Source organism: Cyprinus carpio, chromosome A14, assembly GCF_018340385.1.
Source record: "Cyprinus carpio isolate SPL01 chromosome A14, ASM1834038v1, whole genome shotgun sequence".
NCBI classification, from domain to species: Eukaryota; Metazoa; Chordata; class Actinopteri; order Cypriniformes; family Cyprinidae; genus Cyprinus; species Cyprinus carpio.
In genome coordinates this window covers 16,130,328-16,153,120 of record NC_056585.1, presented here as the reverse complement: position 1 = coordinate 16,153,120, position 22,793 = coordinate 16,130,328, and the positions used below count along the sequence as shown (strand labels likewise).

General features: G+C 35.5%; 1 protein-coding gene across 1 annotated transcript in view; it reads right to left on the bottom strand.

Annotated features, from left to right (window-relative positions):
• The window catches only part of LOC122147438 (follistatin-related protein 5-like), an 80,730-nt gene that overhangs the window by 4,282 nt on the left and 53,655 nt on the right, over nucleotides 1–22,793 (bottom strand). Inside the window, exons 6-13 of the mRNA XM_042770017.1 lie at nucleotides 22,140–22,260; nucleotides 18,247–18,408; nucleotides 16,639–16,773; nucleotides 8,157–8,183; nucleotides 7,891–8,009; nucleotides 5,959–6,108; nucleotides 3,282–3,389; nucleotides 2,721–2,845 (exon numbers count right to left, since the gene is read on the bottom strand). Coding sequence (XP_042625951.1) covers nucleotides 2,721–2,845; nucleotides 3,282–3,389; nucleotides 5,959–6,108; nucleotides 7,891–8,009; nucleotides 8,157–8,183; nucleotides 16,639–16,773; nucleotides 18,247–18,408; nucleotides 22,140–22,260 — 947 coding nt within the window. The remainder of the gene's footprint in view (nucleotides 1–2,720; nucleotides 2,846–3,281; nucleotides 3,390–5,958; nucleotides 6,109–7,890; nucleotides 8,010–8,156; nucleotides 8,184–16,638; nucleotides 16,774–18,246; nucleotides 18,409–22,139; nucleotides 22,261–22,793) is intronic.

The following is a 22,793-nucleotide window of genomic DNA, read 5'->3' as shown; positions in this document are numbered from 1 at the left end:
TGTATGCGCAACTTTAGAGATGTATAATTATTCATGAATCATTCATGATTCTTTGAATCATTTCAAAGAATTGTTTTCAAGATAAATAACTATAAGAACAATTTCTTGAGCACCAAATCAGCATATTAAAATGATTTCTGAAGGATTATGTGACACTGAAGACTGGTGTAATGGCTGTCATCACAGGAATACATTATATTTTAAAATATATTAAAATAGAAAATGGTTATTTTAAATTAATAATATTAAAAAAATAATATATCACAATATGACTTTTATTTTGCTGTATTTTTGATCAAATCACTGCAGCCTTGGTTTGCCAATATACTTACATAATTTGACAGTTTCATTATTTTTTCTAAAGACTTGGTACAATGTGACAATACAGTTTAGTACATGATTTAAACACATTGTTTTTCATATCTAAAGAGTACTAACTTTTATTAGTCTAATCTGATTTTTTTTTTTTTCATCCAATCAAAAAGATTTTTCTCAGACAAAACATCACTATCATTTACTGTAATGTAAATGTACTGATAAATGCAAGCATGGTATTGACCATTTAGCTTGAGATGGTGGCAAATCCAGTTCCAACCAGTCTTCAGAAGATTTGTAAACATCCGTAGCTCGCAAATGTTGTGCATAAAAGAGATTTAGTTGTTTCAGCTGCTGTCAATAATTGTATGTGTACACTTTACATACAAATACCTTTGAGATCACCATGTCTGGTCTTGATCTGTGAGTCTGTTGTTTTACAAAATCACTCTCTCAATCTTTATCTCATTCCCTTTGGATCAATGACATAATTCCTCAAACATCTTACATAACAGCATTTACAAAGAAACACAACTTCTCCATCCAAAAGCTAATGTCATGTGCTAAATCCAAACTCTTGCCAGGTTAAGATCAGAGGGCTGTAATACTTTACACTGGAGTTAACCTCTGTCACAATATAGAGATAATATTTCACACTCTTTACACTCTGCACCAAAAAAAATCACACCACCACATCAGAGAGCGAACAGCACCACTAAATGTCACCAGCCTGCTGGGGCAGAGTGCTAAAAAAAGTGTACATACCCACAACTGAGTGTCCTGCAGTTTATTCAAGAAAAACGAGAGTGACATGCACTGAACTCCAGTGTCAGGAACTGAATTGTAGTGCAGCATGTATCAACTAATGCAGTATTTCTGCTAGTAAATATTAGGGTGAAAGCAAACAGCTGGGTTCAGTGACTCATCTAAGAAGAGAGTGTGTATTTTGTGAGTGTGTATGGCATGCGTATAAGCCGCATTATCTCATGCCCCGAAAGGATTGAAAATTAAACTGGTCTTTGTGCACTATGCCGTATCCTCTGGATGAACTCTCCACTGTGGGACAGAGATCATGTCTTTTAACAAAAGCTGGTCACTAGCTGTGCTGAGGCTCCGCAACTGAACTGCAACAATATGTTTATTCTCCAACATCTTTATAAACACTATACTAAAGAGACACAGACTATTTAACTACAAAAAGATGTTACCACATAGATAAGTAAACTGGATAGATGCTATTTACATTTACTGGTCATGAGATTCACACTGCAGATAAAATCTCAGTTATGATAATTTGACCGGATAGCTTTATTAAAATGTTGTGAACATTAATTGATTTGATTAGATTGATAAGAAACTGTCAGTCATCTTGCCTCACATGGTAAGTCTATGGCTCTGATTCAAAACCTAGAGAGCAGCCCATGTAGACAATATTTTAAGGCATCATATGTGTGCTGGAGACATAAAGGCTATTGAAATCAATGAATCAAAGCTCCTGTAACACTTAAATAGAGTGCAAAAGTTTCAGAAGTTTCAGAAGTAAAAATCCCATTCATTTTATCTATAGGGGATTTTTTTATTTATTTGTTTTATTATTATTATTTTTTAAATTAATCAATCCCTATAGAAAAAAACAAAACAAAACAAAAAAAAAATACTTCTGGAACCAAGGCCACTGAAAAAGTGGGCTGGCTCTATTGCACTTTATATAGTGTTCTCACTTATGAGGTTCCATTTCAGTTAGGATGCTGCGTATGTAGGCAGCAAACAGCAAGATTTTGAAAAATAAAGAGCATAAGATTTCTTTACAACCATCACATTCATAATTTTTATGTGAACATTTTAGATTGTTTGCCACTCTTGCCATCAGCAGTGTGACTTGCTCTCTCAATGAAGAAAACAAGTAAATCTCTCTAGCATTTGGAATTGAGTCATTATTTTTTTTTATATTAGCACGACATGACAGCGTAAGTAAACATTCATCTGCCAACAGGGGACAATAAGAGGATTAGGGCATGCTCAGTAATCTTCAACTCAGATTTTAATCAATTCAAATGAGATTTCCATATCCACGCAACATCTCCTGGTCTGTTTATTCAGGGTTTAAACTCACATTTCCCCCTCGACTACCTCAAAACCTACTTCCTCATGTGAGTGACTATGAATGCACAAAATGGTTTATTAAGATCTAAATGTCACTCCCCGAATGCAATTTACACACTATCCACAACTAAAGCTGTTTTCTCTGGAGTTCTAATCAGAGTCAGTACGTGTTCATACATTGCTCATATATATATATATATATATATATATATATATATATATATATATATATATATATATATATATATAATATATTATATATATATAATATATAAAATGGTGGGAGTCTTTCTCTCTTTTACCTGATGTGATTGATGGTGAGGCTTATTGGAGGAATAAAGAAATCCTCCACCCTGTCGAAGCGATGGCCAACTGGCTGGGTGTGGATGGTGTGGTGGGACGTGCTTCCACTGGCTTGGCTGATCACCTGATGTGTAGAAGAGTCACAATAAAAACATGAGCGATGCAGTTTCATTGGGGCTTTCATCCACATGATCACACACAAAACAGAGATGTGTGAACATCTATGATAACACAATAAGCCAGAAATCCCCTTGTCTCAATGTACTCAATGTGTTCTGTCTGTGATTAACCAAAGCTATGCATTATGGGGGACGAGAGTGTGCCAATTATGCGATATACAACCCCACTGAGACCCCTTGCTATGCTGGTTCAATTTTACATCACTTGGGAATGCTCCAAAACTAAAATCATCAAAAGACATACTCAGCAGGGCTGACTCGTATACTTGAATAATCAGATGAATAGTAGAAGTAGTTAGGCAAAACGTCCCGGTAGTCTTGTTGAAGAGGCATCAGGTGGTGATTAGCACACAGTAATAAATCTGGCATGATTTGGCTTACCTGGAGGGTTGGAAAGTTTTTCTCGAGATCTCCCCAGCTCAGGATCCACACCTGGTCATGAGACTTGTCATAGTGCAGCTTCACTGGAACCCGGTCGGTGCTCACAGTCTGTTGACAACAACAGAACAACAGATTCTATTTGCTTATAAAAATCAGATAATGTAGTTACAGTTAAAGACTGAAAATGTAGTTTATAGTAGGGTTGAACAAATGGCATGTTCGAGTCATAGAATGAAATCTGAATTGAACTTGCCACACAGGATTTTGAATTTGAATGAGAGGAAGAGGATGCAAAATGCAATGCAATTCAAAGAAATTAAACACAGTCATACAACAGAGGAATTTAATTACACACAAAAAAATTATGCAGCACAACTATTTTCAACATTGATAATAACCCAATTTTCCCAAGCAGCAAATCAGCAGATTAGAATGATTTCTGATGGATCACATGACATTGAAGACTGGAGTAATGGCTGCTGAAAATTCAGCTTTGCCATCACAGGAATAAAGTCCACACACCAATTAAAAAGATGCTACACAGTATTCATCATTAAGTGGAGTGAAATTTTATAATTAACTCATGCTAGGCACAACTAAGACAGACGCTACAGCATTTTTGCCCCTGGTCAGAAGAGCGTCTTTGAAAAATGGATCAATTTTCCACATTGTTTGCTTCTCAAGGGTCCCTGTGAGAATTCAATTGAATCACTGGAACTCATTATATTAATTCATGAAGCAGATTCCCACCCATGCTTTTTAAGCGTTCTACAAAAATCACAATAAAAGTTTACAAGTCCACCAAAGTAACTGTCCATGACAGAGAGAATGTGTGTCGCCTCCAAAAGCACAGCGGTATGTCTTTTTGCACATGCAGAGTTTGGTTATGGGTGTGCATTTTAAATGGAGTGCTGACAGTAACAATAGCTCAGCCCGTTAGCAATAATAGCTTTGCATCCATATCCATTCTCTGTCACCTGGCTGGAGATATTCCACTGGGAAACAAATGATTCACTTTGTGCAGTGATAGCCTTACTGTGCAATTTTCACACCTCATTGTGCTTACATGGATGCACACGAATATGAAAAAAATGTTAATTTGCACATTGAGCGTTGCAAAAATGATTATACTCTCTCTCTCTCTTTCTCTCTCTCTCTCAGTGGGATGGACATTTTTTTTTCTTTAGAATGTCTCTAACTTCAGATAAGTGTATTCATCTGATGTAGCATTTACTGTTAAGTCCTCCACAATGTGAGCATTTGCACAGTTTGTTTCGACAACTCACGTCATTAAAAGAAATGAAGAGAGAACTAGTGTTCGTGTGTAGCTATGATGAAGGAGGGTGATTGTTGTCTTCAGCGTCTATCTCCTTGTGTGAAATAATCTGTGGGAGCAGATGTGCACATTGAATTTTTATCCCAGCACATCCCTCCCTCCTTACGAGGATTAGACTGAATAATAGAAACTCTTCAGCACAGATAAACAAATTCTCGTCACTATCCTTTGCAGATGTGTGAAATGTTCAATCTTACAAAAAAGTTTTGGTTAAATAGTGAATCCTCAGGTTTAAAACATCATTTGTAGATAAATATTAGATTTTTTTCTCTGTTTCTCAGTTTCTAAAAGATCAGGTGGCTAATTAACACTTGCTAATCTGAGGTAATGAAAACCCCACTCCAGGGTATTCAGTGATCCCAAGTGTGACCCTTGTGACCCATGTGAGGCCTGACATGAAGAAAGTCTTGCTGGCACTCATCTGGGTGTTCACTACATGAGATTCACAGCAACCTAAAGCCAAACAATCCTGATGACAGATAATGGAAAGACACATTTATTTCTTAACAATTAAATGAATAATTTACTCAAAATCGAAATTTCTGCCATCATTTACTCACTCTCACGTTATTCCAAACCAAACCTAAATGACTATCTATGTAACACAAAAAATAGTTTTCTCATGCTCCTTAATGGAGAAGCCTGCTGAAGTCAAATCTTTTTTAAATATTGATATATATATATATATATATATATATATATATATATATATATATAGATATATGTATATATATATATATATATATATATATATTATATATATATATTTTTTTTTTTTTTTTTTTTTTATTTTATTTATTATTATTATTTTAGTTTTTTAGAATCTCAAAATAGTTTCCAAAGCATTTATTTTATTTTATTTTATTTTATTTATTATTATTATTTTAGTTTTTTAAAGGCCTAAGACTTATTTAACAGATTTAACAATAACAACACTGCATAGTTCTCTTTGGTGGGTTCATGAGAAAGGTAACAATGTTTTATTCATGAACAAAACATTCTTTCTATCTTTTTTTTTTTTTATCTTTCAACAAATCATTTCACAATGCTGGTTTAGAGCAACTTGAGGGAACTATTCAAACAACAGATTATTGAGTGCCCATGGCGAAAAAAATATTTAGACTTTGCATACTGTATGCAAATGAAGAATAAACATGCTAAATAAACATGTTAAAATATGCCAACAAGGATTGCAATAAAAAATTGTAGATTTGAGGATTATGAATTGTGTAGTAGACATGGCACATTACATATATTAAAATGCAGCATTATTTAAATTTGATGATGTGTCTATGGAATGTTCACAAGAATAATGTTTTAGTTACTGATTCATTGGCTTACCTGAACAGCTTTCTGGGATTGAATGTCTACAATGAGCAACCTGTTCAGCAAAGGCTGTGTGACGTAAATGAACTTGTCCTTCACATTGACAGCTGATGTCCACATACATTTCTGATCCTTCTCTCCCTCAACTTGTGGACAGACCTCCTCCTTCAGGAATAAGGTACAAAAAAAGGTTATCAAAACTGACTACACATAGAAATACTAAGGATTATTAGAGTGAATGCATTTGAAAAGTGGCTCTTCACATAAAAGGAAACTATTAAGAGCACTTCTGAGTTGAAGGTCAACAATGCTACTACAATTTCTATGAAGCTACACAAATAAATGAGTCCTTTAGAACAAATAAAACTATACAACTATAAAATCAAACTCTCTAGCGTCTGCCTCGGAGCAAGAGACCTTGTGGATGTGGACCGATAGTGGGAAGAAGTGTCATCATGGAGACAAACTCTGTCAAAATGTGAGCGGCTGTCAGGCCTGAGGCTGAATGTGCTGTGGTTAAAGAGGTGAGAGCTGGCTGATTGATGGCCACAGAGGTTGTGCAGAAGTGTGGTGATTCTGTTGACTGGGCTACTCAAGGGCTGTCGACGACAATCAAGACGGAGACACAGACTGATGTGACTGGTTGCGTCTGATCTAGCGAAACCTCTTACAAAACTCAAATAGAGTATTATTTGACAAGAACCACTGCCTTTTAAGCACATTTATATATATAACATATATATGTTTATTTATTTACATATTTTAATGTATGTAATTTTGAGTCATTTCATCACTGACTATTAAGTCAGCTTCTAAAAACTGCAACTGCAATCTTCAAAATGATCAGGGAGTATTTAAAATAGGAGGGAAATACATGTGACAATGATTTCCCACAAGCAGAACATAGGAAAAACATATCGTAATGTTCTCCAAATGTTCTTCCCCAGACAGAGTTTGCACCGGGGCTTGCCGTTAAGGCCTGGCATTTGATTGATGTCCTAATAGAGGCCTGCTGCCTCTCTGGAGGCTGGAAACTCAAGCTCTCACCACCCCGAGCACCAAATAAACACAGCTGTTTCATCAGCATACCCAGCTCCAACGTAACAGCAGAACAGAGGAAGGCAATCATTTAATAGCTTGTGTAAATCTAGCAGCTGTCTATCAGAAAGAGCAGAGAAATGATATGCAGAGTCAGGCAGGGATGTAGCGATGTAAGTGATGTAAGTGATGTAACATGATGAAGGAGGAGCTCAACTGATGTCTGTGCTGAGAATCAAACTAGATTCTGGAAAGAATTAAAAAGAAAAGGAAGAATGGATGGATGGATGGATGGAAGGAAGGAAGGAAGGAAAGAAGTAAGGAAGGAAAGATGGATGGGTGAACAGAATGAAGGATGGATAGATGGATGATGAAAGAGATGAAAGAGAATAGGGAAAGGAATGAAGGCTGGATGATGAAACGAAAGAAGAAATGGTGGATGGATGAAAAGAAAATGAGAAAAGGAAGGATGATGGATGGATGGAAGAATGAATGGAAGAAAAGTAAGGAAGGAAGGATGAATTGGTGAACAATAAATGATGACAGATGAATGCATGGATGAAAGGAAGACTGAAAGAGAAAAGGGTGGATGGATTAAATGAAAGAAAGAGAATGAAATGGCAGGAAGGAAGGAAGGAAAGAAAGAAAGAAAAGAAAGAAAAGAAAGAAAGAGAAATGGAAGGATGTATGGATAAAAAGAACAGTATACATCAGACTGCATGTAGCCCTTCATGCAAATGCCAGCAATTAATCATTTTTGGTGTGAAATAATTACACAAATATGCTGATAAAAAATAACAGTCATAAACTTCACACTTTGTTTGTGGTTACAGCATGCCGGAGGGAAAACAGAGGCTTTATGTTGCACATTTACAAGTACTTAAACATTTCTTTTATACGACAGCTCACCTGCAGGCCAAGAAGCTTCTCGCTGGGTTTGATGTGTCTCTGAATCTCACAGGCCACTGGCTGGATAACTTTAATACCGTCCTCATAAAACACATAGAACATGTTTCCAATCCCCAGACCTGTGGTATCACATAGATTAAATTTGTTCAGGGCTCAAATCCCCCCAAAACAAGGGTATCTTCAACATTACCACTAACACTATCATATACCTGAATCCAGACATACACTAGACATCAATATTGTATTGAAACACAATGCTTACTTACCTTCTTCTCTCCACAGGATGTTTGCCACTGTAAGAGAACACAAAGAAGACTCATGTGAGAGAAGTTTGCTGTACTCTACTCATCTTAAAGTTTAAAAATCCATCCCACCAGAGATACCAGATGAACTCACACTTCTGGCTATAAAAACCTCCCACAGATTATTTGCAACAACATTTGTATTTTTTTTTCTATTGTGGTTTAATGCTGAGAGTTGTGTTTGAGTTGGCCAAGTAATTATACTCTGCAACCTGAGGAGCTTATTGATTTGACTCGCTCATGTATAATCAATACTGTGTCAGCATTGTACATTGAGGTCGGCCTGCAGGGATTTGTACATTTACGCACAGTCACCAACCACACTGTTCATACAGAGAAAACAATGTGCATTAGGGTGCAAGTCAGAGCTTATCTTTGCATTAAGCATGATTATTTACCCATAACTGCTGGAGCTGTGACTAGTATTACCTTTTAAAACACTTAAACTTTGGAGATTGAGATCAATGCCTTACTAACAATGATCAAATACCTTTAAAATGGGTCTTACGGCAATCAAGCGGCTTAGCAAAGTGTCACTGAAGCATAACCAAAAAATATCACACACCATTAACTCCTGAATAATTCCAAACGCATTTTAGTACAGAATAAATTGGATAATAACTACAATAAAACACCCCCATTAAGAAGAAATGATTCCTGATGGCCTCAGCATTTGTGCTAAAAATAACAATGATGGCCATTACACAAAAAATGACCAATATGCCATTATTATGCTTGTGCAAGGATCTACTGTTAAATATGACTCATTAGCATGAAAGAAAATCATATTATGCCAATGTAATTATGCCAAATTCTCCTCCTTATTACTTCTGGACTGTTCACTAGTGCAGTTTCTAGTGAAGATGTGACCTCCAACTGTTCAGCAATCTGATTCAATCTCTCAAGTCAGCGAATCAATCTTCCACAATTCACCTGTGCTACAATCTCTACACCAAGCGATTTTCATTCTGCTCTCTCACTTCATCAGGGAGACAGGATAGAAAAGTAACAGAGCTAGAGTTAATCTTTAAAAAGTCCTTAGTCAAGTTCTTTTTCTATGAGTTAATGCATTGGCACAATCTAAAAGACTTTTGTGAAAAATATTGCCATTGCATCAGCAACTGATGAGGAATGTAAAAAAGACTCAGGAAACATGGAGTTCCACTACAGTATGAAAGCAGTAGGGAGTGGTTTGGAAGAAATGTGATCTATGTAGAACGAGTCTTTTCTAATAACACAGAGTATTGACACAATTCACCACCAGGCTGGGAAAATAAAGAATCATAGAAATAAGAGGTTGCTTTAATTGGTGCAAGGACACCGATGAAATAAGGAGTTCTATTTGAGTGAAATAAGTGTGAAATAAGTTTCCTCTGTTGATCTGGGTACAAAGAAAATTCATATTTGATGTTTATAGAGTTTTCATGTTATAGGAACACCATTTATCTTCCACTTTAGTCTCAGCATGCCATCAATACCATAATATTTTGTGTGTTGATACTAAAATATATTTCTTCTTAAATCTGTAAAAAATCTAAAGTAAAAAATGAAAGTGGAAAGATAGCTATTCTTTTTTTTAAGTTAAACAATTTAAAGTTGAAAAATAAAATATAAAAAAAAAGCTTAATGAAGCTTTAAAGCTTTTTAAAAAAGCTGCAAAAAAACCTGATGTCATTTTTTTACTGATTATTTTAAGGGTGCACTGATTGATACATTGTATTGCATAATTTTGCTCATCCATCAAAATGGTTCAGGTTAGTGGAACAGGGCTGTTGTGAAAAACCACAAACCTTACCTCAAATGCACTCTGACCGAAACTCTATGTTCCCCAAACCAGAGTCACATTTCAGGCTGCTGGTGGGAGATAAAGCAGTGGTACAGGTTGACTGTGAATACGTAACAATCGAAGGCCAGTGTTAGACTCTAATTAGGTCTCTAACACAATGGAAAACTAATCAAGACAAATGCCTGGGGTCTGCGTTTCTGCTTTGCCTCTCTGAATCATTCATGGACCTATCAAAGTATTCATGAGTTGAGAATGCAACTATGTGTCTATCACGCTAATGCTCCGTTGAGCAAATTCCTGCATAATTAAAAGAGCAAACAAGATATAATTATGACAATTATGAAGACACTATAAGTGAATATGCTATACGACTTACGGATTTGTTTTAGTAACATTTCCCACTTTCTACATGTGGTGTGTAGCGTGTATATAGAAAAAATACTGTGCACTGAGTAGGTTTGGAAGGTCATGCTGCCTTACAGAAGAGTGAACTACCTTTTTTTCTGGTATTGCTTTCTTTAAACTTTAATATAAACTCTAACAGTCTTTTGGATATTGAGGTTAATGCCTTCAGGTATAGGGCAACACCTCAGAGAAGGGTTGATGCTGAAATAGACTCCAAAAAATGCTTTTGATGAAAGAAGGAAAAGAAAATAGCCACTAATTTCTGCCTTAGAGCAGTGATACAGAGTGTAAGGTTCAACTATCCAGGAAAACTGGCCTTTAAACATATCTTTGCACACACAGGATGTGTTCAGGTTGGTCATTATACTAATAAATTAATAAGAAAAAGCACTCCAATTTTAGCTGAATAATCTGAAGTCAGCATGAAACTGAAATAAATAATTATGCTTCATCCAATAATAACAATTCTCTCATTCACTCACTCTCAAGTTGCTCTAAATCCATATTATTTACTTTCTTCCATGCACAAAAGCATTCCATGCAACCACTTAAAAAAAGTTTAAAGTGGCCTGTATGATGTATATGCTATTTTAACTTTTCTGAAGAAAGCTCTGGGTGAGAAAAAGAGCAATTTACTGAAACAAGCTGTGTAAATTTCTACTAATAGTAGTGAATGAATTGTTCTGACAAGTTTTCTGAATTAGAATAAATGATTCATTAAAAAAACTGAAAGAAAGAAAAGGGCCACATACTGTACAATGCAATTTCTTTAGATTACAGCTCTGTGCACTTAAGGCTCGTTTATACTCTTTATAGTCTGTGACAGAGCAAAACACAAAAATACATGGTGTGAAATGATAATTCTGACAAGATCCCTACAGTAGAGCCTAGACTGCCTGATGAAAAAAATAAATAAATAAAAAACACACACACAGATAGACAGATAAATGGACAATTTAACCATCCCATTTGGCTTTTGACGAGACTCTTGCTAACATACGAGGGTTTTGTGTTTGACTGTGAAATTGTGGGTACTCAGAGACATTTTGTTTCTCTGCATCTGTTCCTTTATTTCTGTTCACCATCTCTCATGATAACACTGGAGCAAACATGGAATCCTATAATCAAACAAGCACACAGCTGCAGGAGACCACAGGAAGAGCAGCACTACTATTGTTTTTATGTTTGCACCAGGTGGTGTTTATCTGACAGCCTTAATACTTGGCCAGTACTTTTTTCCCCTTGACCAGACAGCAACAACATATTGTCTCTCTTCGTCTTACACGATGAGCACAATCACACCTGAGTGTTTCTGTTTAAATCCTGTTTAAATCCAGCTCACATCTGCTGACATTTCCACTGAAAATATCTTCCGGGACAGGAGATGTACTCAAATTTGATGATAGTAACTTGCTGCAGGAATTGCTTTACTACTTAATTGAATCAGGGTGTTTGCATTGTTTTACAAGGGGCACAGTTTTTGCTGTCAGACTGTTATTTTAAGCCTAAAGGTGAAGTGTGTCAAGCAGTCCTACAGTAAATGGCACGTCAAAAATAATGTTTCCAAACTGGTTTCCCAAAAACCCTTTCTAAGCCAAATTACCTCTTTGATAGATCACAACATTAAAACATACTTTCCTCTTTTGAGGGAACATTGAATACAGAATGAAAGAAATAATTAAATTAATCAAAAGTGACAGTAAATACATGTTACAAAAGATTTATGTTTTTTTTAAAAAAAAAAAAACACAATTTTTAACTTTTTCTAGAGTTTTTTTTTATTATTATTTCTTGTTGGTTTTCTATGTGCTATTGAACTTGATTTTGGTTCACTTTTAGCAGTTTGCGTTGTTTGTTTATTTTGAAATGTTGGTTTATGCTGTAAGTGTTGTTTTTATTTGTTAAGTTTTACCATTGTTGTGTTTTGTATGTCAAGTATTTATGTCACATCTTTCAAAGAGGTATCTCAGCAGTTGCTTCACTATTGTGAAAGATCCATCCACAAACGGTTATGAATAAGAACAAGTTATTGATTAATCTTCATGCAATTTGCTTATTTTATATTATAGCTTGTCATCATTTTAACAAATGTTTTCATTTGTCAAACTTCTGAAATGACTAGATCAGAAATTTGATTATGAATATACAAGATCAAAGAGCCCAAAAAATGGGATCACTATTATGGTGACTTCAAAACAATTTCAATAGTAAACATCTAAATTTCTCACAGTAGCACAGTTAAAGATATAAAGTTATACATTTATAATGTAAATTCACAGTAAAACAAGAGCAGTAAATTACTGTCATTTAGCATCATTCTGCTGTTCATTCACAGTCATTTGCATGTTTTGTTTTCACAACAACTTTCTGACTACAGTAATATATAGTAAAATAATACTCTTCAATCCTGTAAATTCCTGGCAATTTTTTTCCAGTGTAGAAAACTGTTTTTTTTTTACATTTTATTTTAAATAAAGTGAAAGTCGTGACATTTGCCAAGTATGGTAACCCATACTCAGAATTGGTGCTCTGCATTTAACCCATCCAAGTGCACACACAAAGCAGTGAGAAGTGAACACACCATGAACACACACCTGGAGCAGTGGGCAGCTATATCCAGCGCCTGGGAAGCAACTGGGGGTTCAGTGCCTTGCTCAAGGGCACTTCAGCCGTGGGTATTGAGGGTGCAAGAGAGCGCTGTTCATTCACTCCTCACCCACCTACAACTCCTGCCAGCACCGAGACTCGAACCTGCAACCTCTGGGTTACAAGTCCAACTCTCTAACCATTAGGCCACAGCTGCCACAACCTTGGTGATTATAAGTGACATTAAAAATTCTTACCGATCCCAAACTTTTAAATTGTAGTGTATATATAAAAAATGACCACCAACTTCACCTTGTTTTGCCCTTTAGATGTATGATTACTTTTATCACACACCCCTACAACCTTTCAGAGGCTGTAATCCTCACTGTACATTCAACAACCAACACACAACTTTGTGTTATGAGTCCTAGCTTTTACTGTTCTGTATTAGGGGTCATCTTCTGTAACCAAACGTCATTGGAATTTCAGGCATGTGCTGTACTGTATACAAAAACCACCATCTCCCATTCATAAGTTACCCAGTAACAGAGAGAAATTCATTACACAAAGCTAAAGCAGCATGCTAAAGGCTCACTGATATCAATAAATAGAAACATTTTAAATGCAGTGGTTGGGCACAAGCTGGAAATGTATTTGCCGGGCTGGTGCGCTCTGTGGAAGCAGGGAGCCATGTATCATCCCAGGCTTATGGGTTCAGACCTGCTGTTGCAGGAATAATGTAAGAGGAAATCCCAACTGACAGTGCAGGATTGTTCCTCTCATGCACATTGAAAGCAATATACATACTATCAAATCCAACCAAATCCAACAAATCAGAGTTACTCCTGACACACACTAATGTAATGTATTACATAGTATGTAACCAAAGTATAAGTACTGGGTTCCATTTCCACCCCTAAACCTACCCATCTCCACCCCCTGGATCAAATGGTTCCAGTTACTCTTATACATATTGTTGTTACAAAATGTAGTTATATAATTCCTGTTACACGAGTACTTAGTTTAAGTGAAAAAAGTGTTGTTACCAATGTCCTGTTACACATTTGTACTTACACAAACCATCCTGAGGGTTGTTACATGTGTGTAGTTACAGAAATATTACAGCTGTAGATCCTATGTACCAATGTGTACTTACACTGTGGTTACATACTACGTACACATTTAGTTACTATGAAAGTGCACAGGTATTAGGGACACTTAATATAAAGTGGGACCGAAATGAATAATGCAGTTGATAATGGTGCAATAATAGTGCAAAAGCACCATTAATGTACGGTATCATAAAACGGGTCCATCTTACTTGCACAAGCTATACAATAGCTTTATGTGAAAAACAAATCTTCTATCACTGAAAATGTTGATGCCCTACATCTACTAAAGAGAACTCTAGAAAGTTCATAAGATAAATGATAATGTTTGAATTGGAAATAAATCATTCTTTTAACTTGGGTCTTTTCAATGAATCTAACTGATTGGTTTAAATCACTGACTCTATAATCCAGTTTCAGTTTATTGTAGGGCAGTGTTGTTACTCTTATCAAAAACTAAAACTAAAATAATTTTTCACTAACTAAAATACAGCTGTAAGCATTTTACGCATTTTATTTTACATTAAATGATCTGTTAATCATTTGGTAATATTTAATAAGTTCATTAGTAAACATTAACAAACCCGTTATCTCACGTTTCTAGCTATTTTAATATATTAACTAATGATCCATTAAGCATTAAATTATGTTTGTTAATGATTTATTAATGAAAGTTATTACAAAGTGCTTCCAGATATAAATATTAGATGAAAGAGTCAACTTGCCTTGTTGCTTTGTCAACTAACTGAAATAAGTTAATATACTAAAAATACTAAAACTACATAAAAATGAACATAATATATATATAAATATATAGAGCATACTATAATAGTATATAAATAGTACTAAAACAATGCTGCTGTAGGGGAAGATTATCATTCAGTATCAACACAGACCAAAAATATATCATTGACTTCAAACACACTTGGACTATAGTAGCCATTTGGACTACTTTTATGATGCTTTTTGAAGATAAGAGCTGTCACCATTCTCTGTAACAGCATGAAAAAAGCAACCAATGTACCAACAAACTGTTCCTTTAAAAACCAACAATGATGTTACTTCTGTGTCCAAACGTAAAATATATTTTAATACAAATGATTTGCGATGCCTATGAGAATATTCTCTAACAGTGCATCTCTACTCAGGCAGATATCATATTAGTCTGCTTGTGGAGAAACCATGAGTGAGTTGATCTACAGCGAGTGTTGATCCAGACAGCTGGAGGTGTTCACCTGTCAGAGAAGAGATCAAAGGGTCTGGAAGAACTGACTCCAGATCGGTGGGTAGAGCAATAGTGAATCTGTGTAAATACTGTCATCCATTATGCATGCACACAGACAGCACTGGCTCATGTTGTATGACCTGTGAGAAAACTCTGGCCTTCTGTGTGCACAGTACATTGCTCTGTCATATCTCGCTAGACTACAATAGCTAGACCTCTGAACTCAGTCTGTGGACTACATATCCCAACACCTCCACAAACCCATTAGAGGAAATGTGACCGATGAGTGTATGGTGACCTGTGAGGTTACTCTGCATCCTTCACTGCCCACAACTTCATTGGTTCAATACAAAAAAGTACTACTGTTTCCACAAACATTTTTAACATTGCTAATAAGAAGAAATGTTTCATGAGGACAGAATCATCATATTAAAATGATTTCTAAAGGATTGTGTAACATTGAAGTAATTAATATCTGCTAAAATTTTAACTCTGACATTCATAAATGACATTTCAAAATATATTAAAACAAAATGATTATTTTAAATTGTAATAATATTTCACAATATTACTGATTTTACTGCTTTTTTTAATCAAAGAAATACAGCCCTGGTAAAAGTAAGATACTGCTTTCAAAAACATCTTTAAGAATCTTACCAACCCCAGTTTTTTGAATGGTTGTCTACTAAGGTAGTGGTACTCAATTCCAGTCCTCGCATACCACCGCTCTGCACAATTTGTATGCATCTCTTAGCACTTCAGACGTTTGTCCTATTTGACCGTAAGTGCCCTGCGAAGTGTACGTCACAGGATATTGCGCCATTGATTCCAGTTAGAGGGGAGCATATATGAGAGGTACAGAGTTTACAAAGGTACATTATGTCACACTTCTCTAGTAAGTTTTGTCTGTGTGTGAAGACGTTGCAGGCCGTGGCAAAGCGCAAATCCATGAATAAATGTTCCGAAGTGAAGTAAACAGATTTCCCATGCTCAGGGAATAGAAAGCAATGAACACTGTGTAGGGACCATGTCAATCAGAACACAGTCCAGGAACTAGAATTGAGAACCACCGTGCTAAGGGTTACATCAGCTGGTGGTTGAGAGAACCAATCAAATTTTTCATACATTTCAGTACAGTGTGCCATAAAACTGCTGACAAATATTGAAATATCATGCCTGTGGGACTCTTCTTCCATTATTGCATCTCCTATCATTATCTAAAGTTATCTGAAGTTTATAAACTATTAATGTTCAGTCTGATGAATAATGTAAAGAAACAGGAAGTGAAGTTCCATTATAAGGACAGATGGGCTGCATTTCATGACTTATACATACACGTTTTCCGAGCGGAGTCCTCCACGAATAGAGAGGAGATGTCCTCGTCCACTCCGGCCTCATTACGGGCAATGCAGGTATAGGCGCCGGTGTCCTCAAAGTGGACGTTACTGATGTGCACCTCGCTCCCGTTAGCTGGAAATGAAAAATTGAAAAAAAAAAAAAAAAAAAAAAGAATGAAGGAAAAACCGAAGTGAACTTTTCCTCCATCACTTCTAAATCACATCAGACAGAAAAGGCTCTATTTGTGTAAGTTTTTTAATGGGTTTGTAAAAAATGTGTTTGATAATGGCTGAAACATTTATAGCATTCTCAAGTTGTCATGTTAGCTAACAGGGTATGTTTGTTGATGAGAGGCCCACAGGGGGATTGTGGGATTGAGTAAAGATCTAGATCTAGATCATGACAAACATGTCAATCACTGCTACAGTGCAACCAGCAGGCAACACGGCTATATAAAGCTTCTTCAGAATGACAAGATCAAGTCTGCTTTTGTGAAGATATGGGTACATTTTGTCAGTGCAAAATCAGCTAGTATAAAGGCTTTTGTTTAGAACAGTACTGTCATTAGACTTGGAAATTCCCTTAATTCTAATTCAGAACTGGTTATATTTTTGAAATGTTCCATTAATGGTTTGTACATACATACATTACATGCATTCTTCCACCGATGTAGACAGAATACTATACTAAAATACTCTGACCCTAAAATTTCCTTCGCTACTTATTAGTGCCTCATCAACCGCTACTGAATCTACAAACAGATGAGTGGTCGGATTACAGAATGAATGACTCTTATGAGTCGGTTCTTTTTAGTGATTTAAATGCTTACAGCTTACAAGTAACTGTGAGACTGGATGTTCATAAGACAACATTATGCATATATTCAAATGGACTTTAAATTGCTACCACATTTTCAAAAGTTTGGAATTTTTCAGTAAGATCTTTAAATGTTTTTGAAAAAATATCTAATATTGCAATATCTAATGCAATATAATAATATAAAATCTCTAATAACTATCTTATGCTAATCAAGGCTGCATTTACTTGATCAAAAAGGCAGTAAAAACAATTATTATAAATGTTGACAACAGTTAAACTGCTTAATATTTTTGTGCAAACTGTGATACTTTTTCAGAATTTTTTATTGAACAGAAAGTAATTTTTTTTTTTTTTTTTTTTTTTTTACAGTTGATTGAAATAGAACATTTTTACATTTGATTAAAATATAAAGAATTTTTGTCTACTCTGACTTTTGATACGTCCTTTCTGACTAAAAATTTTAATATTTAAAAACCCCAAATGTTTCAACGGTAGTGTATACATAATGTCACCTCTAAAAAGACTGAAAAGTCATTAAAAGGTCTGTACAACACACCTTTATTATTAAAATTTCATATTTCATTTGGAAGTGCAATTGCATTTTCTTCCCAAATATAAAAAGATTCTTGAATAGAACCATTAGGAACCAGAATCAAAATGATTTAATTCTTTTCAATTCCCATTCATAATTGTCAATATCCGTGTGAAAGTGTGTCATTTCTGTGGCATTAGCAGCATAACTGTTTTAGTCATAAGAAGAAATGCCCAGTGGTTATTTGTCTGTACCCTGAAGTGTAAGTTGTTTGGAGAGTTTTGTGGTGATGTCCATGCCATTCTTCAGCCATGAGAGTTGTGGGTCAGGGATGCCCTCAGCGTAACACCGCAGACTGGCTGTGACCCCTGGCTCACGTGCCTGGCTCTCAGGGTACACCCGGATAACAGGTGGCACTACGAAAAAACAGAGGAAAGAACAAAATTGTAAACAAAGTGTTTTTGCTTATGTCTACAAGAAAGTTTTTTTTTTTTTTTTTTTTTTTGCCTTTTGAATTGTAAATATCCTGCATATGCCACCAAATCATCACAGATACTCAAATGAGCTTGAGAGGACAAACTGTTATTAATTATTAAATAAAGACATTTCTCAGGAAAATAAAAAAATGCAAGCCAAGCATGATGATGTTGATGATAATAATAATAGTAATAATAGCAATAATAATGATAAACATCTTTATTTAACCAGTTCACTTTATTTAGACCTCTATATGAGAGGGAATGGGAGAAATAAGAGAAAATGTTTGGGCAGTGGTGGTGGGGGCACCAATTTGTAGCACGCAAAGGGGTTGATTTAATAAAAAGATTTGCTTCAAGGCACAAGGAGTAGAATCTGACTCTTAAGCTCTCTGGGACTCAGACTATTTACTGTGGAGTTGAACTCACGATGGAAACGCAGAAATCATTTAGTGTAAAAATCGCGAGGTCAGGCCCTTGTGGTGTTCCAAGATCAGCTCATTGATAATGAACAGATTATGATAAACAGTAAACCATGTGAAAATGCCATTCATGAAGGAAATGTAGGAAAGCATATCAGCATATCTGTGATACTGAGTATGAGAAAGAAAGAGCACTTAAAGGATAATTCACTTTTCAAATGAAAATTTCCTGATAATTTACTCACCCCCATGTCATCCAAGATGTTTATGTATTTGTTTCTTCAGTCGAAAAGAAATTAAGGTTTTTGATGAAAACATTCCAGCATGTAGTAGACGTCATGGACTCCAAACGGCTGAAGGTCAAAATTACAATTTCAGTGCAGCTTCAAATGGCTAAAAAATAAAAATAAAAGTGTATATGCTATAACACTTTTCTCTTACTTCTGCCGACTGTCAAAACCGGAAGCCGCTCCGGTGGATGACGTAGCATGTTGGTGTTGCGTGATTAGTGACGAGCGCAGAGAGAACAAAACAAAATGCCGTTCACGGATTAGAACCACAAAATGAGGATTTATTAAGGAAAGTGTCGGAGGATTTAATATAAGCCAAGAGGAGAATGGTTTTCCTTTGCTTAAGTAAGGAAACGTTGTGTCCTTTTCTCATACATTTCCCAGAGGTGCGCACGCGACCCATACGTGCTACGTCATCGTTTTGCTAGATAAGACCCTTATTCATCATCTAGTATGGTTTATAGCCATTTGAAGCTGCACTGAAACTGTAATTTTGACCTTCAACTGTTTGCCGTCCATTGAAGTCCACTATATGGAGAAAAATCCTGGAATGTTTTTTTCATCAAAAACCTCAATTTTTTTTCGACTGAAGAAAGAAATACATAAACATCTTGGATGACATTGGGGGTGAGTAAATTATCAGGAAATTTTAATTTGAAAGTGAACTAATCCTTTAAAAGTGTTCTGAAGACATACAAATATGTAAGGAATAAACTGGAATTTAGGTAATTATTCAGTTTTCATTTTTTTTTTTATTATTTATTTTACGTTTTTTATTTGTTTTCCTAGCAATATCTGGCAACACTGATCGCCGGCACTTAAACTGACAGTAATTAAAAGAGCCTACAGACATGTTATTGCTGACAGGATACCACATTCGGTAAGGCAAACATTATAAAAAATAAAAAAAATGTTAGAAACATTATCAAACATTACCAAAATCAGTAGCATTTATCTCTAAAGTTTTTAGTGTGTATAATGAGTTGTATTTGTAGGGGTTATTATGGCACAATTCTTAACCCCACCCCAGACCTCACTAATTTTCAAAACCTGGCTACGGCCATGTGGACTTGTTTTTGCACCATGTTTTGCAGCTTGACAGATTTGGTTTCTTTTCACTTTCATTAGCCAGGATAATCTTCAAAAAACCTTATTTTGTGAAAAAAAAAAAAGATAAATAATAGTGTAAATAACGACAGACCTTTCATTTCTGGGTTAATAATCTTTCATTAAAAATTTTGTTTAAATGAGCTATGCTAAAACACATAACCAGTGCTCTCTCTTTCTTATTCTTTATGAAGCTCAACCTAGAAATGCTAAAAAAAAAAAAAAAAAAAAAAAACCTTACGAAATGACTTTTCTTTCTGTGTGTGTACCTGTATCTATCTTTATGTGTGTATTATTACCTGGGGATCGACATGAGATTGTCCCCTGTGTGAAACGCATCAAAGCTGACAGCTCTATCACAAAACTCTCATGGGCCCTTTTCTCCTTCAATCTCCCTCCTTTTATTCCTTTGCCCTCCTTTTCTTTGTTTTCCACAGTGTTGATTTTCTGTGAGAATAAGCAAGTGTTTTGGCTCAGCAGCGTGTAAGTCCGCCATCACTGGACCGGATAAATTCTCTGTGTGTATTTGTTCCTCCGTGAAATTGAGAGTCAGATTTATTAGTTTATGTTTGTCTTTGTCTTTGTATGTGCGTCAGTGCTGATGAGCGTTCAGTGTTCTCAATTAGAGTTTCCTCTCCATTTCACCACCTCTGAGACTCAGAAGGTCTCTGTGAACCTGTCCAACCCCTTTCAATTTCCCAGCTAACAATCCTCTCATAAATCTTTGTGCTCTTCAGGGTTTTTCAAAATAACGGAAAATGACACCCACACCCACAATGTATATATATATATATATATATATATATATATATATATACACACAAACACACACACACACACACACATCACAGAGAGGTTTATTAATGTTTTTCTTTTTTTATCTGTTTTATTCCCCTCAGTTAACAATCATTCAATACCCTGCCTGGAAAACAAAGCAACATCATTATATTGTCATTATTATAAATAAAAAGGCGCTAAGGACAACTTCGAAAATTGAAATTAAATTGAAAGCCAAAAGGTTGGCGGTCATTTCCATCTGCCGTGCAGGAATTTAATTAAAAATTGTTTGTCTGCTATAGAGAAATGTAAATGCTTCAGCTTAAATTAAACTACACAAATGCAATAACAGGAAAAAAACAAAAAAAAAAAAAAAAAAAAAAACATCAGCAAACTGACTGAGGACTGAGTGAAAATAAGACCAAAAAATATTCCAATGCTCTTGGTAATCAGGAAGCATAATTAAGTAAGGAGGAACATTAGTACCCTTGTGACTTAAGACACAGAAAGGGAACATGTGTCATCTCCTAATTAATTTCCCATTTCCTCCCAGCTCTGACCACGATTAATTGCTAGGCAACAACTCCGAAGGCAAGTTCAATTGTTTTTTTATCCAATTAAAATGTGATGTTATCATTTAGGGCCATTTGATTGCTCTGTGTTTCATGTGTCAATGAGAAATGGCAAGGGAAAAGGTAGCAGGAGTTAAAGGAATGATGAAAAACTTATATTTTGATCACAGAGGACAAGGAAGATGCTAAAAGACACTTTGCCCTTCAGAAGAAAGTAACACCGTTGCTGGAATGAAATTATGAAAAAAGCATATGCGTCAATATTCATAGCAATTAAAAAAAAAAAAACAATTAAATGAATATTATTATGTTGTCAACTTGTACTTACACTCACTATCACTGTGCTTCCAGTGAACATAAATATTGAGCGAGCAGTACAGTGTATGTTTCATTTTAGATTCCTTTCATTGTTTCTTTAAATCTAACGGATTATTATACTGTTCTCTGGTAAACTTGATTGTGACTGGTCTATTTTGAAAGTGAATGTGTTGTACATTACATACCATTAACCTGCAGGGTGTGTGTTTGGAAAAGCTGCTCGTAGCCGTCCGCATGGCAGGTGTAGTTGCCCATGTGCGTAGTGGTCACCTTGGTAATGTACAGTGATCCATCATCTCCGAAATCCTGTTAAAAATACACAAAACTACCATCACCGTGACCTCACAGAGTGAAAGATTACGACACACAAGTGCAAACAACAGCCCAGAGCTGGAAATGTCAGAGTGTACTCCTATAATCAACATTAGTTTGAATGCATAAATCTGCAAATAAAAATGTGGAAGTGCAATCAAGCATTCAGATTCTGGACTGCAGAGAGAAAAGAGAGCAGCTTGCGGTGAAACTCTGTGACACAGTGAAAAGAAAACACAGAAGGACTGAGAGAGAAAGAAAAGGAGAACGAGGACAGTTAAAAAACAGGGTAATCAATAGGAGCAGATTGCAGCGGACATTTGCATCAGTTATGCTGCAGGCCGTCATTAAAGCTCTACATACACCATTTATTCTCCACACACTGTTTCTGAGAAAAACACCAAATTTAAAGGTACAGTCCAGCCAAAAATGAAGAATTGCTTTTGTCTAAACAATGAAACTGACTATATATATATATATATATATATATATATATATATATATATATATATATATATATATATATA